At 34.7% G+C, this 20194-nt stretch overlaps 2 protein-coding genes across 2 annotated transcripts in view; one reads left to right on the top strand and one right to left on the bottom strand.

Annotated features, from left to right (window-relative positions):
* RB1 (RB transcriptional corepressor 1) overlaps positions 1-20194 on the top strand; it is a 159858-nt gene that overhangs the window by 99777 nt on the left and 39887 nt on the right. The gene's annotated exons all lie outside the window — the stretch shown is intronic.
* Positions 1466-3459, bottom strand: LPAR6 (lysophosphatidic acid receptor 6). The gene has a single exon (XM_028104485.2). It carries the CDS (start codon positions 2755-2757, stop codon positions 1723-1725), a length of 1035 nt encoding a protein of 344 aa, XP_027960286.1. The 5' UTR covers positions 2758-3459; the 3' UTR covers positions 1466-1722.

Raw genomic sequence — 20194 nt, 5'->3', positions numbered from 1 at the left:
ACAAACTCTCAGCCCCTTTTTTCCACATCATTAGGTTGTTAGTTGCTTTTCAAGAGTGGTAGGTATATTTATTTTCTGAAGAGTGATATCAAATAAAGGTGTACTACAGGGCAAATTGAAGACTTTAAGGATTTATTTTGCCTTTGGTTTATCTAAAGGAAACCATGGCTACCTGAAGAAAATCCCCCAGTTATTTTCTTGAAAATAGATTACTTATCTAGCAAATGATTATGATTTGTCTGAAATCATTGTAGCCCAAGCCCAGAGAACAGCAAAAATCAAATTTAAATTAAGAGTAGTTGTCCACGACAACCCTGTTGGGACCCCTCTCACTCTTGAGAGCTTCTTCTGTATCTTTACTTAATAAACTTTTATCGCTTTAAAAAAAAAAAAAAAGAGTATTTGTCCAAAGTTGTGTTCAGGACTTGAAAGATTAGATGTAAAAATCAAATACATTGAATGCTGAATTTAATTATGTCATTTTTCTCAAATAAAAAGCATTCTTTTTTAACTTTGGAGAACTGCTTGAATTTGAAAGAAAATATGTTGGAAAATGAAAAAGTTTTAGAGTAGTTGGTACTTAATATCTACTAAATTATAGCTCAAATCGATACCTTTTCTGTGTTTAAGAAAATGAAAATGTAGTTGTACTGAGTTATTTGGCCCTGTAGTTTTGGTGCTTTTTACATAAGGAACTGTGTTTTTACTTTATAAATTATTTTGAAGTACATTAACATTTTGCATACTGGAAATAATATTTTCAGCTGTTCAATATTAGACTTTAAATGGTCAAAAGAGAGAAGGGAAGTAATGTATTTACTGATCACTTTCTAAGCACCAAGTCTTGTATTTCACTATCTTACTATCTATGGTATTTCTGACTTAAAATGCACATACAGGTTACTTATTGTGACAAAATATACCTTTAAAATGTACCTCCAAGGAGTATTTTTTTTTAAGTATACCTAGCAAAACAGCATTTTGTTAGTTTCTTCCCTCTCAATTTTGGTGGCATATATTATTTTGAAATTGAACACTGTTATATCCAGAAAATAGATCAAAATAATAATTTTAAAGTATACATACTACATGGTTAGATAGCACTTGCTTCTTATGAATTGCCTACAAAGACAAAAGCTTGAATATTATCTGTAACTGCTTGAGATCCCCAAATAGTTAATGTGTTGTTATTCTAGAGAAGACATTTTTAGCTATTTTTTTCAAAGAACACTCCAAAACCACTTGTTATTTCAAATTATTCTCCTTTCTCGTTTATGTTATAGTTCAAGAAACATGATTAGTAGTTCCAATTCAAATTGAAATAGAAATTAGATATGTTGAATAAAAATATTAAATATGTAAAACACTTGTTATAAATCATTTAGTTTAAAATTGCTAAGAAATTAAACAGCACACATGGTCACCACATGATTTAAATCATAGTCACTTTTAGACTTTGAACAAGTCTTTTAGGAATTTTTTAATGAAGAGGAAGGTAGAGGTCAAAATGGCTCAGAAAAATAAAATGGTATGTATACAAGAATAGAATACATTTTAATGCTTAACACAGCAAATACAATTTTTTATACTAATAACTTTAAAATGTCCACTTGTTTATTTTCTTTCAGAGGTGGAGAAATAGTTGTCCAAGAAAACACTTCTCACAGTTGAAGGAACTTACGAGGTTCCCAGTGTAGTCCCAGCGGTTTCATTTCAGGCAGCTTATATTGTAGATTCACTGTCAAATATCTTATTTTTTAAGGTCTGTAGGTTATGTTGAATAAAGTTCTCTGTGCTGTGAACTTCAGAGAATCTGAAGTCACTTTTCCTAGCAGACCAGTTTTTCATTTTTATTGAATTCTGAATCGTTTCTGACGTGAAGTAGTAAACTATAGGGTCAAAGCAACAGTTTGAAACAGCAATGCAGAGAGTGATTGGGTACATGGTCCTTACTGCTGCCACTGCTGAGCAATTTACAAATGTTTGTGTTCTCATAAGAGAATATAAAATAAGATTGATATTGTAAGGCACAAAACAGAAGCAGAATATGACCAAATGTACAAAAATCATTCTTAAAACTTTAGTTTTGTTTATTTTGCTTCTACTTAATGTAACAGGTTTATTTAAAGTTCTTAGCACCACACTAGAACAAGTTACGTTTAAAATTAGAGGAATAAAAAATCCCACTATTTCGATGAAAATTACAATCCTTGAGAGATACGTTTTCCATGTGGCTTCTGGAAATTTTTCAAAGCAGGCTTCTGAGGAATTGTTCCCCAGAGAATTGGTGGACTGAAAAAATACTGCTGGTGCACTTCCTCCTATCACAGTTAGCCACACAGCAATGCACACGAGTTTTGCATTTCGTTTGGTTCTTAAAGTCTTTGACTTAAATGGGTAGACAATTGCCAGAAACCGATCCACACTAATACAGGTTAAGAACAGAATGCTTCCATACATGTTGGTATAAAACAGCATCACTGAGATTTTACAAAGTACATCTCCAAACGGCCAGTTCTGTGTTGCAAAGTAAAAAATCCTGAAGGGTAAAGTAAAAACAAACAGCAAGTCTGACATTGCCAAGTTAATCATGTATGTTGTGGTTTCGTTTCTCACTTTGAGGGTGCAGATGAAAATGTATATGGCAACACAGTTGGATATTAACCCAAGCACAAACACCATACTAAACATGCACCCATACAAAGTGTACTTAAAGGAGTCATCATAGGAGCAATTGGAGCTGTTACTGCTTACCATTATAAAGGCACGTCCAGTTTACAGAATTGAAGTCCTTTTGTCAGCTGCAGTCTTCTTTGGTATTCAGATTGTGACTTTATACCCTCCAGAGTATTTGCAAATTCTTTGTATCTTTGGATAGATTTATAAATATTTCCTTTTTCTTTGAAATCTCGATAAGAAACATGAAATTCGTTGTTGTAAAGTTTCCACTTGGTTCTTCAACAGGAAAATATTCTCATTTTCTAATCCGAAAATCCGTGAATCCAGGGTTTAGGTAACCGACGAACAACTTTTGAAAAATGTAGTCAGTGAAGCCAAGCTATTGGATTATTAATTTAAAGAAAAGCTGTGTTCTGAGATGGGAAGAAAACTCATCTGGTAAACTTGTATTTCAGTAGTCAAGATGAATATTCCAAAATTAAAGTTTCTCTACGCTCCAATATATTTAAGATGAAGGTAGTAGTCTTTTTTTGCTTTCAGTGAAGAATTTTCAGACACTTAAACATTCCCAGTTTGGTCTCACTTCTTGCTCCTTTTAAATGAAGTTTTCCTTTTTGGTATTCCTGCAGTGGATTCCAGATGGTGGTAAGCAGAAGAGTCTTTTAAAGTTTCCGAAATAAATTCCTAAGCATGTTAGCTCTTGCTGAATTGAAGCCTTTTCCTCCGTTGCCAGATGTATTGTGAGATGGGCTTTCTCTGAAGTGGAAAAGAAAGCCTTGCTAGATTTGTAGTATGACATCACAGGAAGAAGAGGTTGGGCTTGGACAAAGAAAGGTTTCAGCCCCGTTTGTTTACTGTGCCTTTAATCTGATCATGTGTCTGCTGGGAATATACCTAGGAGGCTTGCAAATGGTCACTGGCTGTTGAGCTGAGCCTCTGCCCTTTAACTCTTTTTATGCGGAATTGCTTCTGGGATTTTGGCCACCTTCTTTCCTTTCTTTTATTTCTATTTGGTAATAAGAAATCAGTATTAAGACTTTTTCTCTTATTTGATTGCTTTTGTGTTTGGAATACGAATTTTTTAAAGAAATAAAATGTATATGAGTGTGTATAAATTGAAATTGTGGTATTTTAATATAGCATTGAAAAAACTGTTTAATGACTTAGGAAAAAGAGAAATTTAATCTTTAGGTGTCAAAAATATATATATATTTTAAAGATTTTATTTATTTATTTGAGAGAGAGAGAATGAGAGATAGCACGAGAGGAAAGAGGGTCAGAGGGAGAAGCAGACTCCCTGCCTAGCAGGGAGCAGGGAGCCCAATGCGGGACTCGATCCCGGGACTCCAGGATCATGACCTGAGCCGAAGGCAATTGCTTAACCAGCTGAGCCACCCAGGCGCCCTAGGCGTAAAAAATATTTGACTGACCAGTGGTAATTTTGCCACTCCTGGCTTCTGTTTGCCATAATTGCACATCGAGATTTAATTGGTATGATTGTGAATGGCTCCAATCCTGCATCTCTTCCATTTTTGATAAACAATTTTCTAACATTCTTTCCTCTTTCCTATAAAATTGAGTTAATATTTTAGAGCACTTCCGATTTTTAAATTACTTTCACCAAAGAATAAATTCAAGAATGTTCATGTTTGGCATGGTATTAATCTTACTTATGCACGGAACTAACTTGTGTTTTTTTAAACAAACTTTTTTCCCCCTTAAATTGAATAAAATAAGTTTTGGAGAATAAAAGTTATACTACTTGGCTAAATTTTAGGTTCATAATTTTATTTTCATTACCCTCAACCTGCCTCTTACCCCTCTTAATATGACATTAACTATGTGTGGTTCAGATTTTGTTTTCATTTAAAAGCTCCTATGAGTTGTTTCGGAATATATTTATATTTAAGGGATACTCATTTTTTTAAAGTCCAAAGAACTTGGAAGAATAAAGTATGTGCAGGATGGAGGTAATTGAATATGCTTGTTACTTCCTCGGGGATTGACAATACCACAACCTCTGGACACATACGTGTTTTTCTTGTTCTAAATTACCATTTTTCAGAGAAGGCTAGATCCAGTTACAGTTTACTGTTGCTGTTTTCTAGTTTGGTTCAGTTTGGGCCAAAACTCTGTCTTTCGAAGTATCTATTAGGGAAATTTAGGGAATTTAAGAGTGATTTGTTTTTCCTTCCTAAATTACCTAATTTAAAAGTAATATGTTGCAGTAATATGTTTTATGCTGATTTTTTACCTTTTTCATTATAAAATTAAGTTTAGCACCTTCTGTTGTTTGTTGATGAATCCTGCCTGAATCGTATTCTCTTTTTTTTTTTTGTTTTAACTGGGAAATTTATAATCAAGTGACACCAAAAAATGAGTATTATTTATAATCAATAAACTTAAACGTTAAAGGGTTGAATTCTTTGTGTATCGCTCTGGTATGAAAAAGAGGTAGCATGTGTAAGTGTTCATATTAGAAAGCAGGTGAATAGTAATGAAATAAGGAGTAGTTAATAAGCTTGTGTTCTTATTGAGAAAAATTTTCTATTGTAGTTTCTTAGTAATCTATTAAATCGATAATCTCTTTAGTCATCATTAAATAAAATAATAAGCAGTCTTATGCCCTGACCTTGTTTACTTCTGCTTTCATTTTAATATGGCATTGTCTCAAACAAAGAGGTAAAATGTATTAATTCTGCATTGGAATATTCTTCTACATATTGATGTTGTTATTCACTGGACTTGTTATTCACTTAACTATTCATTTCTAGTTTTTTGTGTTTGAGTTATTGGTGCTTATAGATCACTATTTGTTGAATTAAGCTTTTTGTTATTATCAGGATATTAGTATATGTTTGTATTTTTAATTCTTAACACAGGTTTTGACCCTGTTAGTGATACATGTTTGCTGATGAACATAGTAATAAACTTCACTTTTGTTGAAAACTGTTTCTGTTAAGGAAAAGAGCAATAGCAGAGGGGCCGTCTGCTTCAGAGATTATTAAATGCTGGATTTTTCAAGATACTTAATTTGACTTCTAATTAAGGAACCAAAGTGAAATTAGATACCTTGAAAATTCCTGAGGTTAAGATTTGAAAAATATAGTAACTGCTTACAAAGGGAGTTAAATAAATATAGGGAATTGAATATATTTAATAGGTGCTTTGTATTTGATAGCCTCAGACCAAACTGTTATTTTAATATGAGATTTGTACACTTCTGAAATTTAAGTCTGTGAATCAACTTATTTCTTGAGTGGGGCTTTCTAGGGCCCTGAAAAAACATGTACCACTGATTTGAAATTTAGTGACTCTGATTATGTGAGTCTTCACTTTTCAAATTTTAATTTTATCAAGAAGCCAGGTAAATAGCCAGCTAGTCTATAAAGTGGACCTTTTATTCACTACAATAATAGTATAAATCATTTAGTTGTTTAACTCGTTTTTTATCAGGTTGAGAGAGAGTATTCTGTTAGTTAACTATTAGAAGTTTAAAGATTTGGGCAACTTGTGAGATCTTGACTAAATTTCTGCTACAGCTATGATATTGAGGAGGCAAGAATCTGACTTTTTTTTTTCCTTTTTTTCCCCCCTATGCTGTAACTTTTTTAAAAAATTTTTTATTGTTATGTTAATCACCATACATTACATCATTAGTTTTTGATGTAGTGTTCCATGATTCATTGTTTGTGCATAACACCCAGTGCTCCACGCAGAACGTGCCCTCTTTAATACCCATCACCAGGCTAACCCATCCCCCCACCTCCCTCCCCTCTAGAACCCTCAGTTTGTTTTTCAGAGTCCATCGTCTCTCATGGTTCGTCTTTTTTATGCCTGATTCAAAATAGGCTCATAATAGTTCATTGGATGAATAAATAAATCTTTATTGGACACCCACTATAAACAAATAATGTGTTAAGTGTGCTCCTCAGCCATTCTTACTGTCTCTTTGTTTTCATAATGGTTATTTTCTGACCTTGATAGCAGTATAATTTTTATCTTGTCCCCCTTTAATTCTCACTGCCACCTTTCTGGGGTAACCCTGTCACTCTTGCCTGTATGGTTGTTATAATGCCTTGTCTTCTTATTTCCAGTCCCACCCTTTTCTATTTCCCCCCTGCTAGCCTGTCACAGATCAACTCATGAATCCATCAACTATTTATTCATTTATACCCTTCTTGCTTCCAAAAAGAATATAAAGCAAATGATAATTTTAAAATTGTCATAACTGATAGAATAAACATTTAAGATTTTAGTGTTTTATTAAATGTAAATTATACCTAAACTTTAAAAGTTTAAAAAGAAAGTATAGAACAGTTAAAAAGTTTAAATGTGGGGCACCTGGGTGGCTCAGTCGGTTAAGCATCTGCCTTCGGCTCAGATCATGATCCCAGAGTCCTGGGATGGAGCCCCGTGTAGGCTCGCTGCTCAGCGGGGAGCCTGCTTCTCCCTCTCCCTCTGCCTGCTGCTCTGCCTACTTGTTCTGTCTCTCCGTCAAAAAAATAAAAACCTTAAAAAAATTTAAATGTGAGAAATTATTCTATATATTAGTCATTTTCATTATTCTAAAAATTGTTCATTTTGAACACAATAAAAGTTTGCAAAAGGCAAAAAAGTCTTAAAACCCAAATTCATTATATATTAGCAAAAGAATAAAAGCCAAGTGTTAGGTGGGGAGAGAGAAGGGTGGGAAGGGGCAATATGTGAAATAATGATGTTTGAAAAATCTAGGCTAAGAGAAGCTACTGCATTTGATGCAAGGCAGAAAAGGAAAACTTGGTGGATTATGTTGCTTTCATTTAATGAAAGAAAACATTCCAGAGTGTCAAGGGAGAAACTTCTTTGCTTTATCTCAGAAATACATTGTGAATCTTTACAGGTGAACCATTAAATGACCATAGGAGGTTGTTTTCTAGTGGCAGAACATATGCCATTTCTCATTGGACCTCAATTTAAGAAGAGTACCCAATGTCAAATTATGGTTCTGAGAAACATATGTTGGTAGATTAATATAGTCCAAATATATGTGGTAATTCTGGTTTAATTCTGAGGAAAGTTTGATAGTCTAGTGCAAGGGATCTCCACCTAAAGACCTTGACATCTCTAAAACTCCTGTTTTATTCGTTCCCCTGAGGACTGGCTCCATGGCTTTGATGAGATTCTGTGACTAAGAACAGGTAAGAGACCATGGATCTAAAGAAGTGAGGGATTAGCAAGTCCAGTAGGCTACTTCTTGAAATATCTGAAAATCTCTGAAATATTTTGAAAGTTTTTCTCTATGGATAGACTAGAAGGAAAAAGACTATTTGCTAGTGCAGGTTATGAATGAAGTACAGAATTGTGTATGTAGGCAATAAAATGTAAATCTGTAATTTTTTGCATTTTGATAGGGAAGTGTGAAAGTGTTGTGTACAGAGCACCAGCAAAGAATCAGAGAAGCTTGTTATGCAGTCATTTGACCTTCCTAAGGTTCTGGCTCCTTGGCTATAAATTGAGGGGGTTGGACTGCTAAGAGGTCCCTTCCTGCTTCTGTATCTGATTCTGATTCTTTTAATACTTTGAATGCTTAAGCTGCTAGTTTGGTTTTTTTCACTCTCAGGTATAACAAATCAAGGAGTCACTTTTCATTTTTTATGTTTAAGGATTTCTAATTTTGAAAACAGGTACAAGAAATATGTACAAGAAATATTCTTTGCTTAATACAAGAGTCTCATAAGGGGAGTTTTGTTAACATTTTGTTATGCTGTAAAGATGTAACATTGAAAAAGACTTTACTTTGTATTTCTATAGAATTATTTTTTAAAAGATTTTTCTGGGGTGCCTGGGTGGCTCAGTCAGTTAAGTGTCCAACTCTTGATTTCAGTTCAGGTCGTGATCTCAGGGTCCTGAGATCGAGCCTTGCCTCAGGCTCCACTCTCAGTGGGGAGTCTGCTTAAGATTCTCTCTCTCTCATTCTCCCCCTCCCCCTGCTCTCTCTCTCTCTCTCTCTAATAAATAAATATTTAAAAATAAATAAATAAAAAGTTTTCTTTCCAAAGCACAAATAAGATGCCATGTTTTTATTATAAAATTGATCAAAACTCTAAAGTGATTTCTCATTAAAAGTTTTGGTGGCCATAATTGGATTTGTACCTAAAATAACATCGAGAATACGAGATTTATAAAACAATTGGATGGGAGTGTTGTGAAACTTAAACTGAAATAAAGTTGTTCAAGTTCAAAATAAAGTGTGGAATAGTGAAATTTTAAAATGTAAGAATAATACTCTAAACTTACTTTGTTTTGAATGCAGCAAATTTTTGTTGTGATGAGATGTGACTCTTAAACATTCTCTCCCATCTCAAATTTATACTTATTAAAAAAGTTTTCTCACTTTAGAATCTTCTGAAGCCTATTAGGATGAATTTTTTAAGTTCAGACATGAACAAAACTTTCAATTTGAGAAATGAACATTTGTAATTTATGTCAATAGAATATATTTTATATAAAAAGATCTTTTAGTTAAACAAATTTAGCATTACTGTGTGTTGATATAATTTGAAAGTGGTTTACCTTTCCATCATTATTGCAAACACTTAGTAATTTTTGTTACTCTTTACTCGAGCATGAGTCATCTACCCAAGTTCAGAGGGTTGAACCAGCTTGTAGGGTTGGGTGGAAGTAGAAGAAAGATTTTTAGGGTGATGAATGATGATTTATAGCAAACTAAAAGTAGATGGGAATGGTAGTTGAAGCAGGTTCAAGCAAAGAGGGTAAAGGAAATTAAGAGGAACAGGAATGTTGTGATGTAAGACTTAAAACTTGAGTAAATATATTTATTACTGCCAACACTTTGAGTTGTTCCTTCTTCCTTTTTTCCTATCTCTCCCTGCTCCGACTCTTTCATCTCTGCCTCTTAAAATCCTATCACATTTTTTATGGAGACCTCTCAATTTCATCAGTTTTTTCCTATACTTCCATAGTATTTAGTCTGTCTTCCTTTTAAGACATATTCATTCAATTTGGTTAAGATTAAAAAACAAAGAAATAATTGCAGTACAGAGTATAACAATCGATGTTTATACAAAATGGAGATGAGAGTCAACCAAGTCGGTTAAAGTGCCTTCAGAGGAGGTAATGTCTCAAGAAGGCAAGCCTTTAAAGTTGAATAAGAGGGCGCCTGGGTGGCTCAGTTGGTTAAGCGACTGCCTTCAGCTCAGGTCATGATCCTGGAGTCCCGGGATCGAGTCCCGCATCGGGCTCCCTGCTCGGCGGGGAGTCTGCTTCTCCCTCTGACCCTCCCCCGTCTCATGTGCTCTCTCTCTCTCTCTCTCTCTTTCAAATAAATAAATAAATCTTTAAAAAAAATAAAGTTGAATAAGAGTTTCACATTTAAAGTCTTGAAGGCTAGAGCCATGCCTGGTAATAATGTTTTAGTATAGTACTATCAGTATAGTCATGTTGTCTTTTTCAACCAAAAACAAAATGATTTGAGTGACAGTTTTCTCAATTTTCTCAAGAATGCTACATAATTAGTTCCACTCTAAATTTCTAGAAGAGAAGTTAATTCATCACATCCAAAATATGCTTGGGGGCATAGGGGTTAATTTGGTTATAAAATACAGTTGAGGAAGATTATAGGTTGGTTGTGGTTTTTAAAAATCTTTCACCTACTTTAGAAGGAGGAAGATATAGTGTAAAAAAACCAATCTAGGTGTTAAGGGACTTAGACTCGTAATTCCGGCTCTGCTACTAAAAATTAATGTGACATTGAGCAAATAATTTAACTTCTCTATTATATATTTGTAAAAAAAGAATATTGAACTAGATCTTTAGAATCATTTTCAGACCTTACATTTCTAATTTAATGTTCATACTAATTTTAAATGATACAAAGAACATATATTATTGTCTCCAAGAAAGTGAAGTTCAGAGAAGTTGTGGTTTGTCTAGAATTATATAAGTGATTAAATGATGGAGAATCATGAAGCCAGAACTAGAAACCGGGTCCTCACTATTAAGTACCCAACCCAGTTCCTTGTACTTTGTTGTTAAGTTAGAGAATGCAATTGAATGAGTGCGGCGGGGAGGGGGGTGGCTGGAACTAGTATTCCAGTTCCCTGATGTCTAGTCATGTTTTCCTGCTATTCCTTATTTTTTCTTAACACAAAATAAGAACCTTGGTTTGTAGCTTACGTGAATGTTAAGGAGAGAAGAACTTTGTTTTTATATGTGTAAGCTATGTAGACTTTTGGGGAAAGATTGTAGTCTAAAATTATGACAAATTTAGCTTAACCTCTTGGAGTAGATTAAAATCATAATGCAACCATCCTTCACTTTTAGCTTCATCTATATTGATTTTTTAAAAGAGTTTGGAATTGGAAAAAGTATGCACCAAATTTTATATGGATAGGAAGGAAATATTTCTGTTTCTTTTAAATAATTAGAAAAGGGGTTTCCTGTAAATAGTAAATTTAACATTTTCTAGCAGTGTTTATTATTAGAAATCCAGTGTTAATTTTTAGTTTATTTCAATAAGCATTTGTTGACTTTATCCATTACTGAAGTATGGAGATAGGGAAGGATTGCTCTTTTAGGATGCTCCTGAAAATCTGAATGCTTGTGGCCAGAAAGCTGCTCTTTGATACACTTGAGTTCTTTTGTTCCCAATAATGAAATTGTGTTTTAGGGAAACCAAGTTTGGTGCTTTGGAGTGACTCAGAGGCAAGTTGCTGAAAATACATCGTTGAGTTAGATGTGTACATCTGTAAAAGTTCATAGGGGATGTCATAAGAAACTAGAAGGATTGATTCTCTATTCTCAGATTGCTCTGCAAGAGTCTTTATGTTCTTACTCTATACATAGTGATAATAGACACACATTGTTGATGTGGTTCAATTTTATTTATTTATTTGAAGAGAACAAGCATGAGCCAGGGTGGGGAAGCAGTCTTGGTACCAGGACCCTGGGATCATCACCTGAGCCGAAGGCAGACACATAACCGACTGAGCCACCCAGGCCTCCCCAGCTTTTTTGATTAACTGGTGTCACTCTCATTAAATAAGACAATCCCTGCATTAGCAATAATCAACTGGAAAATGTAATGGATAAAAGATTCCACTTAGGACAGCAAATAGTATAAAATACCTTAAGAATAAATGTAATTGGGAAAGAACAGGATCTAGATGAAAACAAAAGACCCAAAGCTTTAATGAAGGCCATAGAAGAATACCTGAATATGTGACATGCAGTTTTACTGGGACAAATCTATAAGTTTAATGCTATTTCACTAAAAATCCCAATAGATTTTCGGTGAATGTCCTGAATAAAATGGTGTGTGTGTGTGTGTGTGTGTATAGTGTGTATATATTGTGTATTACATGTAGTGTAATATACATATATAGTATAACCTAGTGATTTTACTTCCAAAAATTTTGTCTTTCCTTCCCATTCATGTTCCTATCAGTAATACCTATTTCCTCACACCCTCCTCTAAACCAGATTATTATGAGCCTTTTAAACCCTTCCTTAATTAATAGGTCAAAAGTGGTATCTCATTTAATTTGCAATTCTTTAGTTCTGAGTGAATTTGAGCCCAGAAATAGACTATGAACCTGGGGAAATATATTAGCACTTCAAATCAGTAGAGAAAAATATGGATAGTTCAGTAAATGCTCAATGGGTCATCAGGGAAGTAATTTAAAAAGGGAAAGAAGTGTACTTTAACTTTTTTTTTTTTTAAGATTTTATTTATTAGAGAGCAGGAGAGGGGGAAGAGTCAGAGGGAGTGGGGCAAGTGGACTCCCCACTCAGCAGGGAGCATGATGACCTGGGACTCTATCCTAGGACCCTGAGAGCATGACCTGAGCCGAAGTCAGATGCTTAACCAACTGAGCCACCCAGGCTCCCCTGGACTTTTAAGATTTTTTTTTTTTTTAATTCATTCGAGACACAGAGATAGAGAGAGAGAGAGAGCATGAGCAGGGGGAGAAGCAGAGGGAGGGGAAGAAGCAGGCTGCCTGCTGAGCAGGGAGCCTGATGCAGGACCCAATCCCAGGATCCTGGGATCATGACCTGAGTCGAAGGCAGACGCTTAACCATCTGAGCCACCCAGGCGCCCCTGGACTTTAACTTTTTGTACCAAAATAAATGCCAACTAGATCAAGTATTTAAATGTAAAAAAAGACTCTTAAAGAAAAAAAAAGACTCCATAAACTTCTGGGAAAAAATTGAGTATACCTAAAAATAACAGAGTAGTAGAGACTTTCTAAGTATTATATGAAGTCTTCAGTTTTAAAGGAAAAGATACATTTGACTAAACAGTTTTGTTGCTGGAATACGTAGAGTAGAAGAAAATGTCAGTTTATCATATTGCACTTCATATAATAATATAATGGTGGGCACCTGGATCATTCAGGAGAGTATGGGATTCTTGGGGTTGTGAGTGCACACTTCATGTTGGGCATAGAGTTTACTTAATAAAAAAAAAAAAAGAATAGGGCAGCTCGGTTGGTTAAGCGACTGCCCTCGGCTCAGGTCATGATCCTGGAGTCCTGGGATCGAGTCCCACATCGGGCTCCCTGCTCAGTGGGGAGTCTGCTTCTCCCTCTGACCCTCTTCCCTCTCGTGCTCTCTATCTCTCATTCTCTCTCTCTCTCAAATAAATAAATAAAATCTTAAAAAAAAAAGAATAAAGCTAATGAAAATTAACAATCCATTAAAAAATGGGAGAAGGATCTGAACAAGAATATAATTTTTTCTTTTAACTTAAAAGTGACTTGCAGTTTTTGATACCTGGATTAATATTTTTAATTTTTAAAGCTTTGGCTTTCAAAATAAAAATGAGTGTACATAATTTAGATTCCTTTTTTTCTTTTTCTTCCTTACAAATGACAGATTTTTAAGATCTAGTTCTATGAACATTATTTCAAATACATTTAAATTAATCTGCATTATGCAGATGTTTTGCTCTTAACTAGAATTCAAAGAGACAGGCTCTTTTAACAGATACTGATACTCAAGGTATATGGAAGAATTAATCAGTAAGATTCTAAACCAGGGTAATCCATTCCCAGAAGGAAATTTCCATGATTGCTTCTTTTATTGGTTTGCTGGTGTGATTATTTTAATCAACTGACTTCACATTCTTGGAAAACTTGAGTGTTTCCTATCAATACCAGATGTCACCAGTACTGCCTCACAGAAAGTTTAGAAACAAAAGACCGGAAGAACTGACTCTACAAAAGGGCCCCTTTTAAAGCCCAGCTTTTTGTTGTTGTTTTTAGTTAAAAGTGGACTGCTTCAGCCAGACCAAAGAACAGTTGCTGGATTGTTGTCCTGGTTATATAGATAGGGAAATAGGATAGGCACATTTGAATTTTTTCCTTCTTATGTTATCTTTAATCTTGGATCTGCTGATATTTATTTGTTTACTCAATAGCAAATATTTACTGAGCACCAACTGTGTGCCAGGGGCTCTTCCAGTTGCTGGAAATACAGCGGGGGAAAAAAATTCCTGAGCTTATTTATATTTTATTTGGGGGAGACGTGCAATCAATAAGTAATTACATTATTGGTCATATGGTGGTAAGATCTCTGATGAAAAATACATTTAGGAGGAAAAGGAAAGTGTTCTAGGACAGGCTTGCTGATAAGGGGACATTTGAACAGAAGTGAAGGAATGAATCATGTGGATGTCTCAGGGACTAACCCTTAACTGATAAACAGTCTTTAAAAACACCCTCCTCAATTTGTATTTCCAGCCTCATCTTCCATAACTTCACTCTCCAGGTTCTTGTACCCAGAATTTTCATGGCAATTGGAAATCTCCAAATAGCATTTCAACTTGATAAAATTCCACAGGTCTACTTGTAATTTTTCCTTTGCATGACACCTTATAAACTTGGTTTGGTTTGATTTGGTTTTGGCTACTTGACAGCATTCTTGAAACTAAATACTTCTAGGAGAGTACCTGTCTTTCATTAAAAGGAGCCCCAGGCCAATAATTTCATTTCAAGTCAGATCCCCCCCTGACTTCTGCCTTCCTGTGCAGTTATCAGGTTCATCTTTTACTCTTTGATGCTTTGGCTAGCACCCTATTACCTCAGGACTGAATTTTCTCCTGGGTTCAATTTCCCTGATAGCAGTGACATCTGATAGATTATTATCAATTGACTTCCTTGACTTCTGTTAATTATCTGTCCTACATATGCCTCAATGAGTATCTGTGATCTTAAAAGTACTTATATATTACAGTTATCTTTTCTCCATCATAACATGGTGTCCTATTTTGGATCCACCTTTAGATTCTGTGTCAGTCCTTCAAGGAGCCAACTCTTTTCCTTACTCTTGTGTTCTGACACAACTTGTTACCTAGCCCTGCTCATTTTTGGAACCGTGACTTCACTTTTCTTTGACACAACTCGATCAGTTTTTAGGCACATATGAATCATTCCATGAGCCTAGTTTTTCAATAATTTTTCCTAAGAATAAATTTATTGTTTATAATGTAGGAGAGATACTAAGATTCTTAAAGAGTAATAGAAAAAAATTAGAAAAGGTAACACAACTCTCCTGCTGTAATAAATCAGCTGTCTGTCATTTTCTAGTTTTTAAAAAATATATATATATATGTATTTTTTTAGATTTTATTTTTTTAGTTTTTTTAGATTTTATTCATTTGAGACAGAGAGATACAGAGAGAGCATGAGCAGGGGGAGAGGCAGAGGGAGAGGGAGAAGCAGGCTCCCCGCTGAGCCAGGAGCCCAGTGTGGGACTTGATCCCAGGACCCTGGGATCACGAGCTGAGCCAAAGGCAGATGCTTAACCATCTGAGCCACCCAGGTGCCCCTAAAAATATATATATGTACATATTAAAGTTTTATTTAAATTCCAGTTAGTTAACACATAGTGTCATAGTAGTTTTAGGTGTACAATATAGTGATTCAACACTTCCATACATTACTCAGTGCTCATCACAACAAGTGCACTCCTTAATCCCCATCACCTATTTAACTCATTTCCCCACCCATCTCCCCTCTGGTAACCATAAGTTTGTTCTCTATAGTTAAGAGTCTGTTTCTTGGTTTGTAGCTCTCTTTCTCCCCTTTGCTCATTTGTGTTGTTTCTTAAATTCCACACATGAGTGAAATCATACGGTATTTGTCTTTCTCTGACTGACTTCTTTCACTTGGTATAATACTTTCTAGCTCCATCCATATCATTGCAAATGGCAAGATTTCGTTCTTTTTTATGGCTGAATAATATTCTATTGTATGTATATACCACCTCTTCTTTACCCATTCATCAGTCCATGGACACTTGTGCTGTTTCCATAATTTGGCTATTATTGATAATGCTGCTATAAACCTCTGGGTGCATGTGCCCCTTTAAATCAGTATTTTTGTGTCCTTTGGGTAAATACCTAGTAATGCAATTGCTGAATCATAGGGTAGTTCTATTTTTAACTTTCTGAGGAACCTCCATGCTGTTTTCCAGAATGGCTGCACCAGTTTGCATTCCTGCCACACAGTGCAGGAAGTTTCCCCTTTCTCCACATCCTCGCCATCACCTGTTGTTTCTTGTGTTGTTTTTAGCCATTCTGACAGGTGTGAGGTGATATCTCAGTGCAGTTTTGATTTGCATCCCTGATGATGAGTGATGTTGAGCATCTTTTCATGTGTCTGTTAGCCATCTGTATGATGTCCTTGGAAAAATGTCTATTCATGTCTTCTGCCCATTTTTAAATTGGATTATTCATTTGCTGCATGTAGAGTTTTATAAGTTCTTCATGGATTTTGGATACTAACCCTTTATCAGATATGTTGTTTGCAAATAAATGTCTTCTCCCATTCTGTAGGTTGCCTTAGTTTTGTTGATTGTTTCCTTTGCTGTGCAGAAGCTTTTTATTGAGATATAATTGACATATAACATTATATTAGTTTTAGGTGTACAATATAATGATTCAATATTTGTATATGTTGTGAAATGATTACCACAAGAAGTATAATTAACATTCCTCAACATACATAATTACAAAACTTTTCTTGTGATGAGAACTTTTAAGATTTGCTCTCTTAGCAACTTTCAAATATACAATATTATTAACTGTAGTCACCATGCTGTACATTACCTACCCATGACTTATTTATTTTAAAATAAACTGGAATTTTGTACCTTTTGACCTCTTTATCCATTTCGCCCTACCCCCGACCCCTCTGGGATTCGTGTCTGTTCTCTGTATCTGTGAGCTCAGTGTTTTTTTGTTTTTGTTTTTTTTGAATTCCACATATAAGTGAGAGCATACTGTATTTGTTTTTCTCTGACTTATCTCACTTGGCATAATGCCTTAAGGTCTATCCATACTGTTGCAAATGGCAAGATTTTCTTCTCTTTTATGACTGAATAATATTCTATATACAGCACATTTCCTTCATCCATTCCATCAATGAACACTTAGGTTCTAAGTTTTTGGTTTTTTTTTTTTTAAGATTTTATTTTTAAGTAATCTCTACATGCAAGGTTGGCCTTGAACTCACAACCCTGAGATCAAGAGTCGCATGATCCACCAACTGAGCCAGGCAGGTGCCCCAAGATGGAGGTTTAATTTAAGTGTTTGCTATTATACTTACATAGTTGAAATCAGAGAATAGTATCTTCAAGGTTTAGAAGGGAACACTGCTTTTTCTTCATATGTCCTATTAGATAAAAACATTTTCTACTAGATAAGAACATTTTCTACTGTATCTTTTAATCTATCTTACCATAAATTTTTCAAAATGATTTTAGCCACCATCCGTTTTAAACAATATGAAAAATAAACTAATTTCTGACATGAACATACATATAAACTACTAAAGCCTTGGTACCTTCCATTATGACATATCTGAAATGGAACCTTTTAGGAATAGATTAACTTTTTAGACTTTAAGCTTTTTAAAAAAAATGCATATGTGCTTTCCTTTTTTTTTTTTTTAGATTTTATTTATTTATTTGACAGAGAGAGACACAGCAAGAGAGGGAACACAAGCAGGGGGAGTGGGAGAGGGAGAAGCAGGCTTCCCACAGGGTAGGGAGCCTGATGTGGGGCTCGATCCTAGGACCCTGGGATCATGACCTGAGCTGAAGGCAGATGCTTAACGACTGAGCCACCCAGGCGCCCCTGCATATGTGCTTTTCTGTTTATATAAGTATATGTGGGTTAATTAGAAAATAGAATGTACTTTGATGTTTTAAAACACTGAAAGTCATTTTATATTTACTACTTTGTAAATTTAAAAACAATTGTTGGTCAGAAGCAATAAAATTCTTATCTAAGATATATACAATCTGAAGGAAAGAGTTGAGATTCTGCTGTCTTGCTTTCTAATATAGAGAAGGCTTTTTCAGGGACTACCTCAAAGTAGTATACCTGCTGGGATGAATCTAGCAAAAATTTTTGGTCTAAGAATTTCTGCCACCAAATGAGCCTTAAATAAGTATGCTACAGAAGACAGACTTTATGTAAACCATTTAAAATTACTAGTCAGAAACACTATCAAAGCTTAATTCTTACTTGCTAAAACTGTTTTGCTGTTAATGAAAATGCATTTTTTTCTTTTTAGTAGCTATACTGTGCATTGCAAAACACTGATATATTTGAGAAAATTTCAGCTGAACTAGAGAAGTGTATAGTTTGGTTTATTAAGATTTGTTTTATTCATCACCTTTGAATTAGTTTCTTCTTGAGAAGGAGCATGTCTTAAAACTTTTATCTGTTACCTCCATATTTATTTAAAGGTTACTTGAAAATATGTTCTTAAAATATTGATAATTAGAAGAAATAATCTTTTTAATAAAAATACTTTCCATTTGGCCATACTATAAATTGAAATCTTAAGATTTAGTTCTCTACTTCAGTGAATCTGTTTTGCGATTCAGTCTTAATAATGAAAAAGTGGATTTTTTAGACAGGTTATTACACCATTGCTCCATTAGCAATGTCTGGAAATAGCATTAACCATTTTGCTTCAAGTGCTATTACCACAAGCTCAAGATTCCTAAGATTGCCTTTGCTCACCAGGAGGCTTGGAGCAGCAAATGGAATCAGCAGAAGGGACACAGCCACAACAGGTAGCCTGTCCCAAGACTTCCCTTCCTTGCCTTAGAGACAGCAGGGCTCTGGAGGGACACCAGTTAGATTCCACCCTCCACCTCCCCACCTCCCACCGCCAACTAAGAGACACCTGGCAGCCTGACCTGGGGACAGCGTGCGTAGGTTCATATATCTACCACTACAGTTAAGAAATTGAACAGTTGTATCAGATAAGGAACTGCACCCATCATACAAGGAGCTAAACCCACATCCCTCCAGCCTCTCATGCCTGTCCTTAACACCTGGTCACTATTAATCTGCCTTCTATTTCTAAGATTTTGTTATTTCAAAATGTAACATAAATGGAATCAAATACTATTATCTTTTTAGGGTTATCTATTTTTTTCACTCAGTCAAATTTTCTAGAGATATATTTAAGATATTACATGTATCAATAGTTTGTAGTTTTTTATTGCTGATTAATATTTCATAGTGTGAATGTACTACAGTTTCTTTAACCATACTTGTATTGAAGAATATCTGGGCTGATTCCAGTTTCTAAGTATCACAAGTAAAGCTGCTGTGAACTTTGTGCACAGGTTTTGTATGAACTTGAGTTTTCATTTCTTTGGGATAAATACCCAAAGAGAACAATTGCAGAATTGTGTGGTTATTGTGTGTTTTATTTAATCAGACTGCCAGAGTATATTCTAGAGTGGTTGTACCATTTTAAATTCCCACCAGCAATATATGAGGGCTCCAGTTTCTCTATATCCTTGCCATCATTTGATGTTGTCACTTTTTTTTTATTTTAGCCATTCTGACAGTATAGGGATAGCTCATGGAGTTTATACTTTACATTTCCCATTAAGATGATGGCTAATGATATTGAATATCTTTTCTGTGTTTGTGATCTGTATTTCCTCTTTGGTGAAATGTCTTCTAATATCTTTGCCCATTTTCTAATTGGATTGTTTGTTTTATTACCATTGAGTTTGTCAAGTTCTTTATATATTTGGCACTAGTCTATTATTGGAGATGTGGCTTACAAATAATTTCTCCTAGTCTATAGCTTCTTTTTTTATCCTCTTCTCATGGCCAAAGCTTTAAATTTTGATGAAGCCTAATTTATCAATTTTTCTTTTATGGATCATGCCTGTGGTGTCAAGTTTAAGATCCCAAAGATTTTCCCCTATGCTTTTTTTTTTAAGTTTTATAGCTTCACATTTTATATTTAAATACATGATCCATTTTTAGTTTATTTTTTAAAAATCTTTTGTAAAGATTTTATTTTTTAAGTAATCTCTACACCCAACATGGGGCTTGAACTCACAACCCTGAGATCAAGAGTCCCATGCTTCACCAACTGAGCCTCCCAGGCACCCAATTTTTAGTTTACTTTTGTACAAGTTTGGAGATTTAGGCCAGGGTTCTTTTATTTGGGCTTATGGATATTTTCAA

This window comes from Eumetopias jubatus, unplaced genomic scaffold (genome assembly GCF_037043125.1).
Source record: "Eumetopias jubatus isolate StellerSeaLion01/CBP00866 unplaced genomic scaffold, mEumJub1_p1.0 scaffold_3, whole genome shotgun sequence".
Classification (NCBI taxonomy): domain Eukaryota; kingdom Metazoa; phylum Chordata; class Mammalia; order Carnivora; family Otariidae; genus Eumetopias; species Eumetopias jubatus.
The sequence above is the reverse complement of the archived record's forward strand: the minus strand, read 5'-3'. Positions and strand labels throughout refer to the sequence as shown.